This window comes from Rattus norvegicus, chromosome 8 (genome assembly GCF_021556685.1).
Source record: "Rattus norvegicus strain SHRSP/BbbUtx chromosome 8, alternate assembly SHRSP_T2T, whole genome shotgun sequence".
NCBI lineage: Eukaryota > Metazoa > Chordata > Mammalia > Rodentia > Muridae > Rattus > Rattus norvegicus.
Genome location: NC_141541.1, coordinates 114466275 through 114484674, shown reverse-complemented (window position 1 = coordinate 114484674; position 18400 = coordinate 114466275). Strand labels below are relative to the sequence as shown.

General features: G+C 45.1%; 1 protein-coding gene across 3 annotated transcripts in view; it reads left to right on the top strand.

Moving 5' to 3' along the window:
- The first annotated feature begins 744 nt into the window (after positions 1 to 744).
- The window catches only part of Col6a4 (collagen, type VI, alpha 4), a 116714-nt gene continuing 99058 nt past the window's right edge, over positions 745 to 18400 (top strand). The window contains exons 1-2 of one of the 3 annotated variants that reach the window (XM_087562328.1): positions 745 to 943; positions 16809 to 16896. In XM_087562328.1, the coding sequence (XP_087418454.1) occupies positions 16821 to 16896 (76 nt within the window). In that variant the 5' untranslated portion in view covers positions 745 to 943; positions 16809 to 16820. 3 annotated transcript variants of the gene reach the window in all.

Here is an 18400-nt window from a genome sequence, read left to right as displayed (position 1 = left end):
GGCATCCCTAGGCAGGTGGTTCTGGGTTGTATAAGACAGCAAACTTAGCAAGCTTGCAGGTAGTATTCCTCCATGGACTCTAATTCAGCTCTTGCTTCCAGGTTCCTCGGTTCCTGCCCTGACTTCCCTTCCTGGTGAAGCATAAACACTAAGATGAAATTAACCCTTTCCTCCCCAAGTTGCTTTTTATCACAGCAGCAAAACTCAAACTAGAACAATCTAGTCTAACCCATGCACACATACATGTGCACACTAATTTATTTCTTTTGATTCACTATGCCCCTTAATCTGACTGCCATGTGTTTTCTTTTTAGCGCATTCAAGATGAATGCTGATAGTCCCTAGGCCAGCATTAGAAATGCAGGCACTGTCTGTCCTTGTCCAATTTACTATTCTTTTTCTTTATCCATCCATTATATCGTTGTGTAGAGATCAAGTATGCATAGGGTTCTTTGCTCTAGGGTATTAGGTATGTGGATGACACAAAAATGAATGCTTTCAGAAAACAAAAAATTTAGAGACTTCTTAGAAAGTAAAAACCATTACATTAGGAATACTTGTGCTGAGAGTTTTTTTTCTCTTCAGAGTTTAATTAGAAGAGAAAAAAAAAAGAGTCAGTTTCATTTGCGTTATGTTCCTCATTGTTATTTATTTATTTTTTTTGAGATCGTTCTTCCTGGTATTTTGTGTATTCATCTTCAAGGCCGGTGTTTACAGGGCCAATGACCATTTTTGGTGAGTGGCAGTAAAGCATGCATGAGTACAGGGCCTGCAGCACAGCACAAACAGCCGCTCTCCACACTCTCTGGAGAGTACTAAACACTGGGAACACCATTGCTCCTTCGGGCTTCCTGTGTTCTAGGGGATTTCTAGGCTCAAACAAACTCCGAGGAGTGATGAGGACAAGGAGAAACTGAAGAAGCCAGCATCCAGGGTTTTCCAGGTAAGAGCCAGCCCTTTCTCCTGGGGGTAGGTTTGTTGAGGATCACTTCGTTTTGTTTTATGCCTCCCCCCAAATATTTATTATAAATTACACAAGACAAAACTCTAATCAGTAGCTTGTGAGATCCACAGATGTCCTGTTTTCAAATACGACTGTAATGATTTTATCTTCAAATTTTGTCACGATTTCATGTTTTACCTGACACACTGAATGTAACTGCTTGTAACTCCACTGTAATATTGAACAGTTATTGAAAGCAGCTATTCTGGGGCTGGGGATTTAGCTCAGTGGTAGAGCGCTTACCTAGGAAGCGCAAAGCCCTGGGTTCAGTCCCCAGCTCAAAAAAAAAAAAAAAAAAAAAAAAAGAAAGCAGCTATTCTGAAGTTTTAACTGGATGCTGTTCTGGATCTAGATTTCAGCAGACATCTGGTCAATTGTTGATGTAGCTATAATTGTTTTTATTTATTTATTTATTTTTTAACAAATGTTCTCTCCTCTTCCTCTCCTCCTTTTGGCTTTCTTTGTATTGTTTGTTTATTTTGATTTTTTTCCTTTTGATAAAGAGTCTCAGTGCAGCCTAGGACAGTCTCACACTTGCTATGTAACAGAGGCCAGCCTTGAACGCCTTCTGCTCCTTCTGCTTTAACCTCCAAAGTCCTGGGCGTATAGGCCAGGTACCATTGCTGCCCATGCTTGGCCTACAAAAGTATTGCTTTCCTTCGTAGGCAGAGAGAAGGGCATGTGGGGACAGACGAGAGTAACCTCAGATAGCAAAGAGGCAGAGAGAGGGAGAGGCAAGGATAAAGGCACAGAAGAAGAATCTGAAATAATACTTGCTGGAGAAAGAGAGAAAGTAACTCAAGGGCAAAGCTGTGGTGAGAAGGAACCTTCGAGTCTTTGAACTTTTATCGAGCAAGAAGAAATGAAGTAGGTATAGGGCGCATCCAGAATTTACCTCCTATGTGGAAAGGGGAACCCATCTTAGCTATGGGTCTCATGTGCGTTCTGTGGATTATGCAAGCTTTTGGGGATTTAAAAATTGCAGATTGGTGCTAGGTGTTAAAACTAAGGGGAGAAGAAAGCACGGACATAACTTATATGGTTTTGACAGGTGGAGTCAAAATATAAAACTCAGGGGAAAGACCATGGTTCTTTGCAGAGCATGCTGGGGGAAAATGGTGGCAGCTCCGAATGAGATACTGGAGTGATTTTCTTATGTTTGGCTTGTCAGGATTCGTGTGTGTGTGTGTGTGTGTGTGTGTGTGTGTGTGTGTGTGTGTGTGTGTGTGTAAGTTTTGTTATGAGACAGTTTCTTTTTTTAAATGTATTTTTATCTTATGCATATAAGCATTTTGTCTGCCCTTATATCTGTGTATCACTTGCATGCCTGTTGCTTGCAGAGGGCAGAAGAGGCCACCAGACGCCCTGGAACTGAAGTTTTAGACAGTGCGCACTGCCATGTGGGTGCTCGGTATTGAGCCTAGGGCCTCTGGAAGAGCAGCTAATTTTCTTAACTGCAGCATCGTCTCTCCAGCCACCCCCTTAAAACCTACATGTTAAAAAAAGGTTTACTGTTATTTTATGTGTATGAGTGTTTTTCTGCATGTATGTCTGTGCACCATGTTTATGTGCCTGGTGCCTGAGGAGGTTGGACGGTGGTTGTGAGTCACTGTCACACAGGTGCGGGGAACTGAACCCAGGTCCTCTGGAAGAGCAGCCAATGCTTTTAACCCCTGAAATGTCTCACCAGCCCCATGTGACAGTTTCTTACATGTATATAATAGGTTTTGATTGCTCTGTCAGCTACCCTCTCTTAAGAAGTTATATATTCTGACTACCGTTTTAACTTTCTTTTTTTTAAAAAAAGAATTCTGTATGTATGTATGTATGTATGTATGTATGTATGTATGTATATGAGTACACTGTTGCTGTCATCAGACACACCAGAGAGGCTCGGATCTGATTACACATGGTTGTGAGCCACCATGTGGTTGCTGGGAATTGAACTCAGGACCCCTGGAAGAGCAGTCAGTGCTCTTAACTGCTGAGCCATCTCTCCAGCCCCACCATTTAACTTTGTGCTTGGCTACCATGCATAATTTGAACAAGGAAGTTAAACAATTTCACTTTTTTTATAAAATTTTCAAGGCACAGTAAAGTTTGCGTACAGAGACTATTCATAATCTAGATTTTATAGTTTATCACCATTTTAACTTTCTTGTACTGGAGACAGACTTGTGCCAAGTAAGCTGCATCCATACTGTGAGCTTTTACTGTGAGGCAGGTTCTCAATAAGTTGCTCAGGTTGGCCTTGAACTTGCAATCCTCCTGCACCAGCAATCCTACATGGCCAGGGTTACAGGCCTGTGCCATAAGGTCTGGTTCATCTTATTATTATTTTAACAAATGTAAAACGAAATGGTAGGGATCTTCATTCTAATCACTTAGTTCTAGACATACTAGCATTTGCCAGAGTTGAAGAAGATGATTGATTCTTTTTATAAAGAACTGTAAGGAGATGTAAAGTTGATAAGAATTTGATTTTATGTATGGTTTTTAGATGGCTTTTGGGAAGTCCCTTTACATATTTCTTGACATTTATTCTTGTATCGTTTGTGTCATGTGCGTGCATGGAGGTCAGAGGACAATTTACAGGAGTTGAGTGGAGCCTTTCCTTCCACCCTGTGGGTTCTGAGAATTGGACTTGGGTCACCAGGGGTTGGTGACCAGAGCCATCAAGCTGGGTCATTCAGTTTATGTTCACTGAATAAACATCAAGATGGTGGAGACTGTTAGCATTGACTTAGTGGGATGAAAGCATCAAAACCTGGCATTAGAACAAGATACTATCCCCCTCCCTCCCTCCCTCCTTCCCTCCCTCCCTTCTTTCCTATCCCCTCCTTCCCTTTTTTCCTCTCTCTCCTCCCTTTCTCCTTCCTTCCCTCCTTCCTGTCTTCTTTCCTCCCTCCTTTCCTTCCTTCCTTCTTAACTTCCTTTATTTTTGTATTTATTTTCAGATGCTAAAAAACCAGGGGCTACAAAATGCAGAATGGTCATTTATTTGTTTGTTTTGGTCTCTGACCCCTGAAGCCCAGTGGCCTTTGCAGTTTGCTCTCAGGGACTGCTGTCAGGCAGTTTCCAATTTCAGAAATGGGCTTCCAGGAAAGAACTTTTGATATGTTTAGTTCGCCATTAGCCGAGAGGAGCGGAGCCCTGTCCACACCACCACAGCAGCGAACACAGCATGTCCTCGTTAGGAGGAAATGAAGGAATGACTGTTGTCTGTGGCTGCTTTGGCCTTGACTCTTCTGTCTCGCCCTAATCCCTAGTTCGTCCTGTGCCTTGTGTGTGAGGAACAGCTCATTACCTTACTGAGTTTTGAGGTTCCTCATCATCATCATAGTCCTGGTCCTCCTTGGTCATAGGTTGCAATGGTAGACTGACTCCTCTTCACTGTTTACTGGACTCTTAAAGTAAGCACCCTTAAAATACTATGCAGGTTTGAAAAACAAAACAAACAAACAAAAAACAAAACAACAAAACCAAACCAGGCCCACACTCTGCACTGTTAGTTGCAAAGTTCTGCTAAATATTTGGTTATGTGCTGTTGGTTTTGGATATATATATATCTGGAGTCTCTCTCTGTGTCCTGAAACTTGCCAGACTGGTCTTCAACTTACATAGATCCACCTACCTCTGTGTTCATGACTGCTGTGACACACACACACACACACACACACACACACACACACACACACACACACCACATTTTTGAGACAGGGTGTGTGTGAGAGTGTGTGTGTGTGTGTGTGTGTGTGTGTGTGTGTGTGTGTGTAGTCCTGGCTATCCTGGAATTCGCTCTGTAGACCAGGCTGGTCTCAAAAATTTTAGAAAACCACCTGCTTCTGCCTCCTGAGTGCTGGGATTAAAGCCACCACCACCAATGGTGTGATTGTGTTTTTAATACAAATGACTTATTTAAAATTGTAGCTAAAGTGCCAAAGAGGACTCAATGATGATGAGCAGCTCACACCAAACGTCCCCAAAATACCGTTCGATTGTTGATTTGGAATAATCTATTTTAACAAGAGCGAGCCTCTCCGGGTAAGCCAATGCATTTATGCAGCCATATTTGGAAGTATAGCATGGGAAGGGAAGGATTCCACTATGCTGTGGAGAGAGATGGGGATGTGAAAACAGTTGAGGACCACAGTGAGCGTCATAGAACACGTTAGACAGTGATGGGTCATGACAAAGGACCACAGTGAGCCTCATAGAACACGTTAGACAGTGATGGGTCATGACAAAGGACCACAGTGAGCCTCATAGAACACGTTAGACAGTGATGGGTCATGACAAAGACCACAGTGAGCCTCATAGAACACGTTAGACAGTGATGGGTCATGACAAAGGACCACAGTGAGCCTCATAGAACACGTTAGACAGTGATGGGTCATGACAAAGGACCACAGTGAGCCTCATAGAACACGTTAGACAGTGATGGGTCATGACAAAGGACCACAGTGAGCCTCATAGAACACGTTAGACAGTGATGGGTCATGACAAAGGACCACAGTGAGCCTCATAGAACATGTTAGACAGTGATGGGTCATGACAAAGGACCACAGTGAGCCTCATAGAACACGTTAGACAGTGATGGGTCATGACAAAGGACCACAGTGAGCCTCATAGAGTACATTAGACAGTGATGGGGTTGTGACAAAGGCAGAGTGTGGCATGGAAGGAGGGCAGGGTAGCAATTATACACAGAGTGGCTTGAAGGTGACATTTGAGCACAGACGTTCATGAGGTGAGGGCCTTGGCCATGGGGACATGCTGAAAATATTCCAAGGGGAGGAAATAGGACATGCAGAGCCTGTAACCACCTCAGAGTATCTGACTGATTTGAAGGACAGCACATGAAAGTGAGGAGTATAAAAAGTGAAGGTGAGGGATGGGATGAAGGCTCAGTAGGTGAAGCACTTGCTGGACAATATGAAGACACGAGTTCAGTTCCTACAACCCAAGTAAAAATTGGGCATGGAAGTGTATGCTTATAATGTCAGTGCTGGGAGGCAGAGAGAGACAGGTGGATCCAGGGCCTTAGTGGCTTAGTTTAGCCTAATTGGCAAGCCCTAGGTTCTAGTGAGAGACACTGGTTCTTGATCTCTGGCCCCCATGTGCACACACATGCACTTGCTCTCACCACAGAGCCCTGTCCCCCGCCATGTTAATTAAAAACCACAGTGAGACAAATCAGAAAATTCAGGGTCAGATCACGAACCCGTCCTTTCCTCAGTAGACCAGGGAGCCTTGGGAAGGTTTTGAGGAGAAGTGGCTTCATTTCACAGTACTCTCTCGAAAGTGTTGAGAACAGATTTCGGGGTAAGGGCCGAACAGGGACCCATGAAAATTGTTGCAGTCATCAGGCACGGGAGATGAGGTTGTCTCACGATACGGTGTTTGCAATGGGAACAGTGATGGCTAGGCCATTTCCAGATAGCTCTCGTTAAAGGCAGAGTCAACTGGATTTGCTCTGTGTGCAGGAGTGTGTGAGTAAGGCCAGGGTTTTGGGTCCATACAAGAAAGAGACTTTAGTTGTCACGAAGGTAGTTAAGGAGAAAAGAAAAAAAAAAAAAAGAAAAAAAAAAAAAAGGAAACAAGTCCAGGAGCGAACCATTGTGAATATTGAGTATTATAAACATCGAAAGAAAAAAAAAACCCTGAAAATTTTCAGTTTTTCACTGAAATAAGCACAAGGTTCGGAGTCAAAGTGCAATAGGGAGCGAGTGACCCCCAGGCGTGGATGAGGAAGCAGCCGGTGAGCTGGGTTCTGGGACGCTCACAGGAAGGAGCCCGTCAGGTGTGTGCATGTTCACCAGTGTGTGTTAAGGAGACCCGAGTGTTCTAAGGAGAGGGAAGGAGTACACAGTGTTTTATGGATGCCTGAACCCACACTTGGTGAATGTGTCATTTGTAATTACCACCTCCCCGGAGTTGGTACCCTCTCCCCCCAGTGAGTCTTGTGACAGAAAATGAAATCTCTCCTTCTTTTTCAGTGGCAGATAGGTTGTGCTTTTGAATGTTTTTCCAATTCCATTTTTAGAAAGCTATTTAAGATATCAAAAATGATGCAAAAGTAGTTCAATGTCACCGAGTTCCTCTAAGCTGAGATGTATTTTTTCTTTTTTTTTTTTTTTTAAAGATTTATTTATTTATTATGAGTACACTGTAGCTGTCTTCAGACACACCAGAAGAGGGCATCAGATCTAATTACAGATGGTTGTGAGCCACCATGTGGTTGCTGGGAATTGAACTCAGGACCTCTGGAAGAGCAGTCAGTGCTCTTAACCGCTGAGCCATCTCTCCAGCCCCTGAGATGTATTTTTAATGGATTTTTTTTACTTACATTTCAAATGTTATCCCCTTTCCTGGTTTCCCATCCATAAGCCCCCTATCCCCTCCCCCTTCTTCTATGAGGGTGTTCCCTTACCCATCCACCCCACCCTGACATTCCCCTACACTGGGGAGGGGAGTCCAGCCTTGGCAGGACCAAGGACTTCTCCTCCCATTGGTGCCCAACAAGGCATCCTTTGCTACACTAAGCCAAGATTCTTGAGATAAAAAAGAGAAGTCATTGCAAAAGACACAGACAGCTAGGGCTAAGTTGCTTGTTTCCCTCCGGTGACCACGGTGTCTCCTGCATGGTGTCACACCTGACACCTGAATCAGTTTGATGTAGGTAGGCTCTCCCTACATCTACTGCCATAGAAAGTCTGTGAGAATCTGAAATCTCCCGTCCATCATAACACTGCTGTTTCCTGGATTTACCGAGTGGAAGATGTGGCCAGTCCTTTGATATAAAGAAAGTGATCCTCTTTGAGTAAAAAATACTGGTGTTTTGTTCCACCAGTGAGAAAGGACTCGGTTTGGGGGCATTTTATTTTGTAGATTGTCACTTGAAGGTGATAGGCATGTCTAATGTCACAGCTTTTGACAAATCTGTCCCCTTCCAAGGGTCCAGTGTCCTCACACTGACCCTGACATGTGGTCCTGGCAAAGAACTACACTCCAATTTGATGGCTGACAAACCTGAGGTGTAGAGCATTCCAGAGATGTTCAGGGATCCGTGAAACGGGAATACGGCAAGACAGACTCGTGAATGAAAAGCTGCAGCTAGCTCAGGGTAGTTTTTACTTACCTTTCCTTCATTTCTGGAGAAAACTTGGGTCCTAGAATTTCCACTGCTCTCTTGCCTGTGTGCATCATCATTGTCGTCGTCATCATCATCATCACCACCATCATCATCACCACCACCACAACTATCACCACCACCACCATCACCAGTATCACCACCACCACCACCATCATCATCACCATCACCACCATCATCATCACTATCACCACTACAACCGCCATCATCATCACCACCACCACCACCACCATCACCACCACCACCACCAACACCACCACCACCACCATCATCATCACTATCACCACTACAACCGCCATCATCATCACCACCACCACTACCACCACCACCACCATCATCATCACTATCACCACTACAACCGCCATCATCATCACCACCACCACTACCACCACCACCACCATCATCATCGGTAGTGGCGGCAGCAGCAGCAGCAGCAGCAGCAGCAGCAGCAGCAGCAGCAGCAGCAGCAGCAGCAGCAGCAGCAGCAGGGCACTATGGTGGTCTGGCACTGGGAAAACATGACTGCTCTTTTACACCTAGGTTTTTTTTCCCTTTTCCCTTTCACCCCTTTCTGATCTCAGGTAGCACAGGCTGGCCTCAAATTTGTTATATAACCCAGGTTGGCCTTGAACTCCTTGCCTTTTATCTCCAAGTGCTGGGGTAATAGGTATGTACTGTTAGGTCCGTCTTACAGGCCTGGGCCAAATGGTTGGGAAGGAGACGGCAACTTGTCCTCAGGGAACACGGAGTAATAGTTATGTTGGCGTGGGGACAACACATTACCATGTGTGTGAGCATGACTCAGTGATGACAAAGATTTGGTGACGGGCCAGGCCACGTTCCAGCAGTAGCATCAACTTCAAGGTAACAGACAGTAAGTAGCAGCTTGGGCCCCAGACGGATGACAGAATACAATGTAGGCACCTTCACTGGAGTGGTTATAGCTATGTGACCTCTAGGCTGTTTCCCAAGCTGCCGAAGGCCCATGTGGACTGTAGTGTTCTCCAGTGACAAAGACTGCAGATGCCTGGGCAGTGATTAGGGCCATGTAGGCTTCCTTATTTTTTCCCATAGGATGGGGTATGTCCTCATTTAAGTTGATTTTGACTAGAAAAACAGGGTGTAGAATCGAGGTGCTCCCTGCCACCTCTAAGTGACTGTCTTGAATTTCTGTGTTGTGGAACTTCTGCTGTACCCCAGCATGACACCTTAGTCACTCGGATCAAAATGGAGGTATTTATTTGAAGTTATGGTCATTTTTACGTGTGGAGGTGAGCCTGAGACACCTCTAGTTGGCCATCATGATGATACAACCTTCAGTGAATGGCCTAACTGGTGTCTGAATCAGGCATCACAAAGACTTAGATAAGGCAGCATGGGGAGAAGACCGAGGCCAGTTGCATGTGGTCCTGCAGCCAAGGTTCCATCCCATTCCAAGAGTTTAAATTCTTCGCCAGTTGTGTGGTAGTTTGTGGATTACCATGGGTGGTTGGCACATAGTGGGAATCAGTGAGTACTCATTGCTCCACAGAGAGCTGTGCTGGCCTCTCCCCTCTGCTTGCTGGTGGAACACGCTACCTCTTGTTGATTTTTGGAGTCTAAGGAGTCATTAATTGCCATCAAAATGTTTGACACGGCTTTCCTCAAATATTTTACAACAAAGTTGTATTTATGTCTAAGCCAAGCTTTGAGAATGGGCACAGGAAGTGAATGTTAGTGTTTATGTGATCATTGTAGGGTGAACTTCAGGTTCATTCTTAAGGCCAAACATACCATTTGGGTTCTGATGTGATGTGTGCACATGAACTTCCTCCCAGCTTCCAATTGTTTGCTTTCCAGAGATCACAGTCCGGATGTATACCACTGCTAGTCCACATGGTAATAAAGTTCCAGATCCAGTGCTTACGCTAACCTCATGAGCGTGAGGAGAGCAGGAGCCATTATCAGAGGATACAAACCAGATAGAAAGAAAATGGGAAAAGATGCTAAATTAATTGTGTACATTTCCATTGTATAGTTGTCCAAGTATTTTGAAGCTGAATTCCAACTACTATAGCTTCTTTCTCTCTCTCTCTCTCACATGCACACACATGCATATGTACACACTGAGCACACGCAATCACATATGCATACACACATGCACACACTTTGACTATTGAACATTTTCAGTCTTTCAGCATATCAATATCTTTGAGGAACACAGGTCATTAGTTTTCAGATTGCCTTTAGGTTGTGGTTTATGTAATTATCTCCCCACTATGAGATTCTTTGGAGGAGTGAAGTATAAGGAGAGGTGAGTTCTAGGACGAGGCAATGTTGCCTCATTCTGCTTAGTTGAAGTTAATTGTTACCATTTGATTGCCTGCCTGCTGGGCTTCTCCGTTAAAAAGGTTATTCCTTTTGTCCTTTGTAACTTTTTAAAAAGAGATACTTTGAGATTGCAATATTGTCTTGTTAGTTTTCTATGACTGTGATAAAAAACACCATGACCAAGGCAGCTTATAAAAGAAAGTGTTTAATTGGGCTTATGGTTTTAGAGGCTTGGAGTCCATGGTGGCAGAGCAAAGGCATGGTGGCAGGAACAGCTGAGAGCTCAGCGTGCACATTCATGAATAGGCAGAGAGAGCACACTGGGAATGGCGGGTGTCTCTTGACACCTCAGAGCCTGTACCCAGTGGCACTCTTCCTCCATCAGTCTTCCCATACAGACACCAACTGGGACCAACTATTCAAATGCCCAAGATTTGTGGGGACATCTCATTTAAACCTCCACAGTTATCACCTTGTGTTTCAACAAAACTTTGTCCAATGGTTTTAGCATCCTTTGATGTGTCCAGTGGAATCATTTGTTCTAGTGGTGGTTGAAAAACGATTAAAAAAATTTAATTATGTGCGCGCGTGCGTGCGTGCGTGTGTGCGTGTGTGTGTGTGTGTGTGTGTGTGTGTGTGTAGGTATGTACACGTGAGTACAGGAAACTGCTAAAGGCATAGGATCCCCTAGAGGTGGAGTTCCCTGATGTGTGGGTGCTAGGAACTGAACTCAGGTTCTCTGCAAGAGCAGCGCGTGCTCTTAACCACTGAGCCCAACAAAGTAATTTTTTGATTGACTAATTCTTAAAAAGTAGATTGTTGGGTTGAGGATGAAGCTCAGTGGATAGGGGAGCTGGTTACTTGCTTATACATCAATAAAGAAGTATCTTCTTTTGTGTAACTTAATTTATTTTGTTTGGCTTTATTCATCCGGTTGGTTTAATTTCCCCTTTCTCAAGATGGGTCGCTGCCAGCAGGACGTGGTGGTGCCTATGTTTAATCTCAGCACTTGAGAGGCAGAGGCAGCAGATCTGGGTTGGAGGCCACCCTGGTCTACAGAGTGAGTGGTTGCTGCCAGGTTGGTGTGTAGCTCAAGGGTAGAATACTGACCTAAGGGGTTCAGCCCCCTGCACGGTAAAAAACAAGCATAAAACAACAACAACAACAACAACAACAGCAGCAGCAGCAGCAGCAACAAGTATGTTGCTTTAACTTTCTAAGTTTTATTTATTTGATAGTTTCATACATGTATATAGTGAACGCCAGTCATTTTTACCCTTACACTTTCTCATACCCCACCCCTTCCACCGTTCTTCCTAAGAAGCCCCTCCTAGTTTCACGGGGTGTGTGGCCCACTGAGTTTGATTAAGGTCGCTTGCATGAGCACAAGTGGGAGGCTCTTTGCTGGCTGCTTTTCAGTGGCTACACCACCGAAGAAAATGACACCCCCCCCTTCCTCAGCAACCACTAACCACCAATAGTCCTTCAGGGAGCGGTGGGGCCTCATAAGCCTCTCCCCACCCTCGGTGAAATATTGAGGGACTTTTGTTAAAATTTTAATTAAAATGTAATCACATGATATTCCCTCTTCTCCTTCCTCCTTCTGACCCCTTGTAAGTTCACCCTTACTCCCTTCCAAATTAATGGCCTCTTTCTCTTTATTACTGTCACACACGTAAATGCACGCATAAGTATATAAATACGACTTCCTAAGTATGCTTAGTGTTGCTTGTGTATATGATTCCAGGGTCGATCACTTTGTATTGGATAGCCAATGGGGGATCGCCTTGTGTTCAATAGCCAATCAGAAACTAATTCTACTTTGAACAGTCACTAGTTCCCTGCAGTTCTTTGTTCAAGTCTTGTTTAGGTGGCCATATTACTGAGGTAATGGGTGCTTCCCTGTCATTTCTAGGAGACACAGTCTTACAGCAGGCTTCTTGTTTCTCTGGATCTCTCTTTCATTGGTTATTTTATTTATTTACATTTCAAATGTCCCCCTTCCTGGTTTCCTCTCCACAAACCCCTTTTCCCATCCCCTTTGCCCCCTGTCTCTGTGAGGGTGCTCCCGGACCAACCACTTACTCCTGCCTCAGCACCCTAGCATCCCCTATGCTGGGGCATTGAGCCTCCATAGGACTAAGAGCCTCCTCTCCCATTGATACTGGCCATCCCCAGCTACATATGCATCTATAGTCACGGGTCCCTCCATGTGTACTCTTCGGTTGGTGGTTTAGTCCCTGGGAGCTCTGGGGATCTGGTTGGTTGATATTGTTGGTCTTTCTAAGGGGTTGCAAATCCCTTCAGCTCCTCAGTCCTTCCCCTAACTCTTCCATTGGGGTCTCCATGTTCAGCCTGATGATAGTTGGCTGTGACATCTGCATCTGTATTTGTCAGGCTCTGGCAGAGCCTCTCAGGGGACAGCTACACCAAGCTCCTGTCAGCAAGCACTTCTTGGCATCAGCAATAGTGTCTGGGTTTGGTGTCTGCAGATGGGATGGATCCCTAAGTGGGGCAGTCTCTGGATGGCCTTTCCTTCAGTCTCCACTTGTTGTTCCTGCATTTCCTGTAAGCCTGGGTGTGTCAGAACTCTTTGGTGGGGGGTGGGTCAAGCTGTCTCTGGGTGTGATTGGGAGTGAATAGGGCAGTAAATAGCACAGGGTCTGCTCCCAGGTGCAGATGCGAACCAGCATTTCTCTGATTCTTTTTAAATATTTACTTACTCATTTTCTTTATGTGGTTGCTGGGAATTGAACTTAGGACCTCCGAAAGAGCAGTCAGTGTTCTTAACCACTGAGCCATCTCTCCAGCCTTCTCTGGGTCTTATGCGCCTTCCCTTCCTTCTGCGATGCTCTCTGAACCTTAGGAGCAGAAATTGTAGCGTAGATGTGTAGCTGGCATCCCACGATCAGCTGGGCGTTGTATTATGTGGTTTCCGTAATGGCCGCTGTGATGGTCTGTCTACATTTGCTGTGAAGAGGAGCTTCTTTGATGTGGGGTGAAAGCCATATTTATCTGAGGCTATAAGGATACGTCTCAGGGTGCAGTTAGGAGTTATGCTGGTCTAGAAAAGTGGCATCTGAGTCTAAGACCCATGACCTCACTGGTCCCGGCTGGTTGGGTAGGCTTCTAGATTCAGACATGGTTTTCTTCCTGTGAAGTGGGTCTTACATCCAATTAGATGGTTGTTGGTTACTGCCAATGTAAGATGAGTGCCACTATGGTATCTTTAGGGATATCCAGCCATGTCGTTGTCGTGGTTGATAGGCGTCACGATTGTGCAGGACTATTATTGTTTCTCTCCCTTGGCAGCTTGCACAGAAACTTCTGGTATTACGGGAGCTAGACCGCAGGCCTTCAGGTAGGATTCCGTCCTGTGTTCAGGGTCCTGTGTTCAGAGCGTGTGGTAGCTTTAGTAATAAGACCTACATTTACCCTTGGGGAAGCAACTGCAGTCAACAGCAAACGACTATATTAATAGCTTTAGAAACCCCTTGGATACCCTGACCAACAACGTAGAGGAGATTTCTCAAGCATGACACTGGGGTTTTGTTAGTCTGTGGCATTTGTGGGGGTACATTACCAGCCCAAATGGCATACTCAGACTCCTTATTTTCCTGTGCCATGGGTGCTTGGCCTGCATGCATGTCTGTGCACTATGTTATGTGTGATAGCATGGGGACCAGAAGAGGCTGTCAGATCCCCGGGAACTGGAGTCACACAGGATTGTGAGCTGCTATGTGGATTCTGGGAATTGAACCTGGGTCCTCTGAAACAGCAGCCATCTCTCGGATGCCGAGTCATCTCTCCAGCTCCCGAGGGACTCAGTCTTGGCCAGGTCACCAGAACTTCAGTGAATTCATGTGAGTCCAACTGTTTAACACACTTTGAGACTGGTCTGTCTCCACTGCAGTACCTTGGTTGTTATTGGACTCTAATTTCTTTTGCTTTCCCAAACCAACCACACTTCATTTACTGTTTTTTTTTTTTTTTTTTTTTTGGTTCTTTTTTTCGGAGCTGGGGATCGAACCCAGGGCCTTGCGCTTCCTAGGTAAGCGCTCTACCACTGAGCTAAATCCCCAGCCCCCTGTTTTTTTTTTTAAATTGGATTTTTTTTATTTACTTTTCAAATGTTATTCCCTTTCTGGTTTCCCATTCATGAGCCCCCATCCCCTCCCTCTCCCCTTCTTCTATAAGGGTGTTTCCCCTACTCAACCACCCCCTCTTCCCACCTCCCCGCCCTGACATTTCCCTACACTGGAGGGTCCAGCCTTGGCAGGACCAAGGTCCTCTCCTTCCATTGGTGCCCCATTTACTGGTTTTATATCCTGTTTCCATGATAGACACTGCATGTTTAAATGCAAACAAAGACTTGAACAGCTTCCTGAAATAGTATATATAATATAAATAAAGGCATTAATGTATAGGTGAAATGCTCAACACACATGCACAGCTGTCAGATGCTTATAAATGTTGGCTTTCCAACTGGATTTTATTTACAATTATCTAAGAATGCTTATCTTTGTTATGTTTAATTGCATTAATTGTAATAAGGAGGACATAACAGGATATGAAAATGTTGATGCCTTTTTGGAAGGCTTTATTTTATATATAACTTTATTAGCTCCAGAATTAAAAATATTGAAGTACAACTTTTCTCTCCTTCCTCTCTCCCTCCTTCCCTCCCCCTCTCCCCCTCTCCCTCCCTCCCTTCCCTTCCTTTCTCCCTTCTTCCCTTCCACAGGATCTCATTCAATAGCCCAGGGTGTCCTGGACTTCACTCATGATCACTTTTCTGCCTTAACAATTCTTGGGTGGCTAAATATTTCCTTATTTTGAGACGAGGGTTTGCTGTTAGCCCATGCTGGCCCATATCTCTGCTCCTTTGCTCTGACTTCCTGGGTGTTAGGGATGAAATGTCATATGTTATTACAAACGTGAGGGTGACACATGAATTTATTCAGGCTCATCTTTCCTTGCCATTTTCATGGATAACGTGTTTTGTTTTTACAAGGACGGATGCACTCAATCTTGATTACAACTCTATGAGTAGGTGCTATTGGGGAAACTAAGGCACAGAGAAGTGATACAGTTTGCCCAAGATGAACTATTTAGTGGATTTGCAGTTGAAACTCAAACACTTACCTTCCAGAGTTCTATGGTTGTGGGACTGATGGCTAAGAGCCTAAGGTGAGATGTCACCTTTTCTGCTTGGAGCCTCACATTCTGTGTGGTCAAAAAAGAATAGGCTCGAAACTTGATAGCTTTTATGACTGCCATTGGACATAGGTCCACACTCAGGGGAAAGAGGTTATTTTGTGTTTCTCCAGGGAATATAAAATATGTTCCGGCTAAGCTGATTTAATCAGGCAGATGTCCTCTAAGATATTAGACGATGTCTGGGTGCTGCAGATGTTTATCGGGTCATCTAACTCTTGTATAAAAATACAAGTAAAGTCACCCAGAAATGTTTATGCTCCAGCAAATGAATTCAGTGTGCAAAGTGGGAGTTCTGCACCCCTCCAGGCCCATAGGCTTCCCCCGTCCACAAAACACATCTGCTCAGCTATCAACAGCAAGTCTGAGGTGTACCCTTCAGTGTTTACAGAATTCTTCCTGATCGGACGAATGGTGCATTTTTCTTGCACAGTTGAAGCAATGTGGCGAGGTTTCTCATCATCATCGTCATCATCACCACTACCATCATCACCATCATTATCATCACCACCACCATCAACATCATCTTACATGCATGCGTGCGTGCATGCGTGTGTGCGTGTGTACTTGCCCTCATACACATGCATAGAGGACAGAGGTTGATGTGACGGTATCTTCCTCAGTCGCATTTCCACATTAGCTTACTTATTTAGTGTGTATGTGTTTGTTTGTTGCGTGCACTCGTGTGCTACGGTACAACCGTGGCTGTCAGAGGACAACTTGCGAGTGTTGGTTTTCTCCCTCTGTAATGTGGGTTTCAAGGATTGAACTCAGGTTGTCAGCCTTCAGAGCAAGTAGCTCTGAAGCTGGGCTCTCTTGCTGGCCCTTCAACTTTTTATTTTTATCTTTTGAGACAAGGTCTCTCAAAGACCTGACTCTTGTCATTTTGGCTAGACTGGCTGGGCCATGAGCCCCCAGCGTCATTCTTTCTTCCTCCCCTCCTCTGTGGAGAGGTTGGGGTTACAGGCTACATGCTCATACCCGGCTACGTGAGATCCTGTCTTCCAAATCTTTTTTTTTTTCAGTAGTACTGAGATCTAATTTCCATACAACGTGATACACTCATTTTAAATGAAGACATGCTTTTAAACTACAAGGTCTCTTTCTTTTCTTGTCTCTCTCTAGGGTCACATCAACATGGGGACTTGGAAGACATTGTGGTTGATCATCTCCTTTGCAGCTGGTTTGGGCTTCATCAAGTCACAAAGGACTGGTAATACATGAAAATCTTTAAAAGTCCAAATGCTTGCTTGCTAGGGACCTGGTACTAGTGGCCATCTTAGGAGGAAATACTATGAGAGGATGATGATGATGATGACGAGGAGGAGGAGGAGGAGGAGGATGATGGTGGTGGTGGTGGTGATGATGATGATGATGGGAATATACTCCTTGAAGGAGAATTTCCTTGGGACCCGGAAGCACTAAGTGAGGGGCAGGTACTTGATTTTATATAAAAAATACTTAACCCCAAATGGTAAGACAAGTAGACGCCTCACGAGCACCATGCTTCATACTGTACTGCCAGGCTCCAAGAAGCCTGTGGTACAGGGCTTTGGAAGAGTTTCATGCTCTGCTTTGTCTCCAGGACAGAGCTGTTCTGAGGTGACTGTCATCACGAGGTGGGTACTTCTGCCCAACGCTAGCGACACTTCTGTGATTTCTCGTAGTCTTTCTGTGCATGTGGGAATGTTCACGCAGTGTGCATATAGGTGCGTTCATGTGTGCTTTGGGGGTGCTTGTGCACACCTACCTATGTGCATGCGAACACATATTCCACATTATTGTTTGAGTCTGGAGCTGTCACCGAAACCAGAGCTTGATTCCGGTAGACCGTCTGGCCAGTGGGCTCAGGGGATCAACTCGGCCTCCCTCGGGCTGGGTTTCTAGGTGTGTACTGCTGCACCCCGTTTCTACCCAGGTGCTGAGGATATGAACTCAGGACCTTACGGTTGCAAATGCTTTACTGACTTTGGCCATAAAGCCAAGTGGAGTCTGACTGTAGAAAGGACAGACAGGTAACATACCTTGGCCCTTCAGAACTGTTGTTCTTGGTTTCTCCCATCGGGAAGAGAAGATTCAGCAGCATCCCCCCAGCCCTTTTGGCAGCCATTTTAATAGGTTGTGTGGAGTTTTCAAAATGAACGTCTTGTCGAGGGAGCATCGACTGAGTGCCTCACCGAGACACCACTGAGGTGTTGGGATACTCAAATGCCGTCGCACACACTGTCAGTTGGTGGAAGACTCCCAAGCTCTCTCCATTTTCCCCTTGGCTCTGTCTCCCCTTCCGGTGAACTGAGCTGTGACAGCAAGCCTTGTCATGTTTCAAATACCTTCTAAAGCTGAAAAAGACCTGTGGAGACAGGATGAGGAAAATGTAGGGTGGCTTCTTCTGGTAGAACCAATACTGGCTGGGAAAATTAGGCTCCAGCCAGAGGCGGTTTCTTCAAGTAGAAAGACTAGGGGAAACTTCATGACTGTGTCTGCTCCTGTACGAGGTGTGTATTGGTCAGTGTTCTTTAGAAAAACAGTGGTAGAGTGAGTGTGTACCTATTAAAACGGGATGCGTGAGAGTGGCTTGCAGGCTGTGGTCCCAGCAGTCCAGCCATGCTGTCTCCTGATGGCAAGCCCATGAACATGGGGCTTTTTCAGACCATCGAACTGGATATCTCGGCAGCCCCGATCTGGTGCTGGAGTTGCAGCAGCAGGATAGATGAACT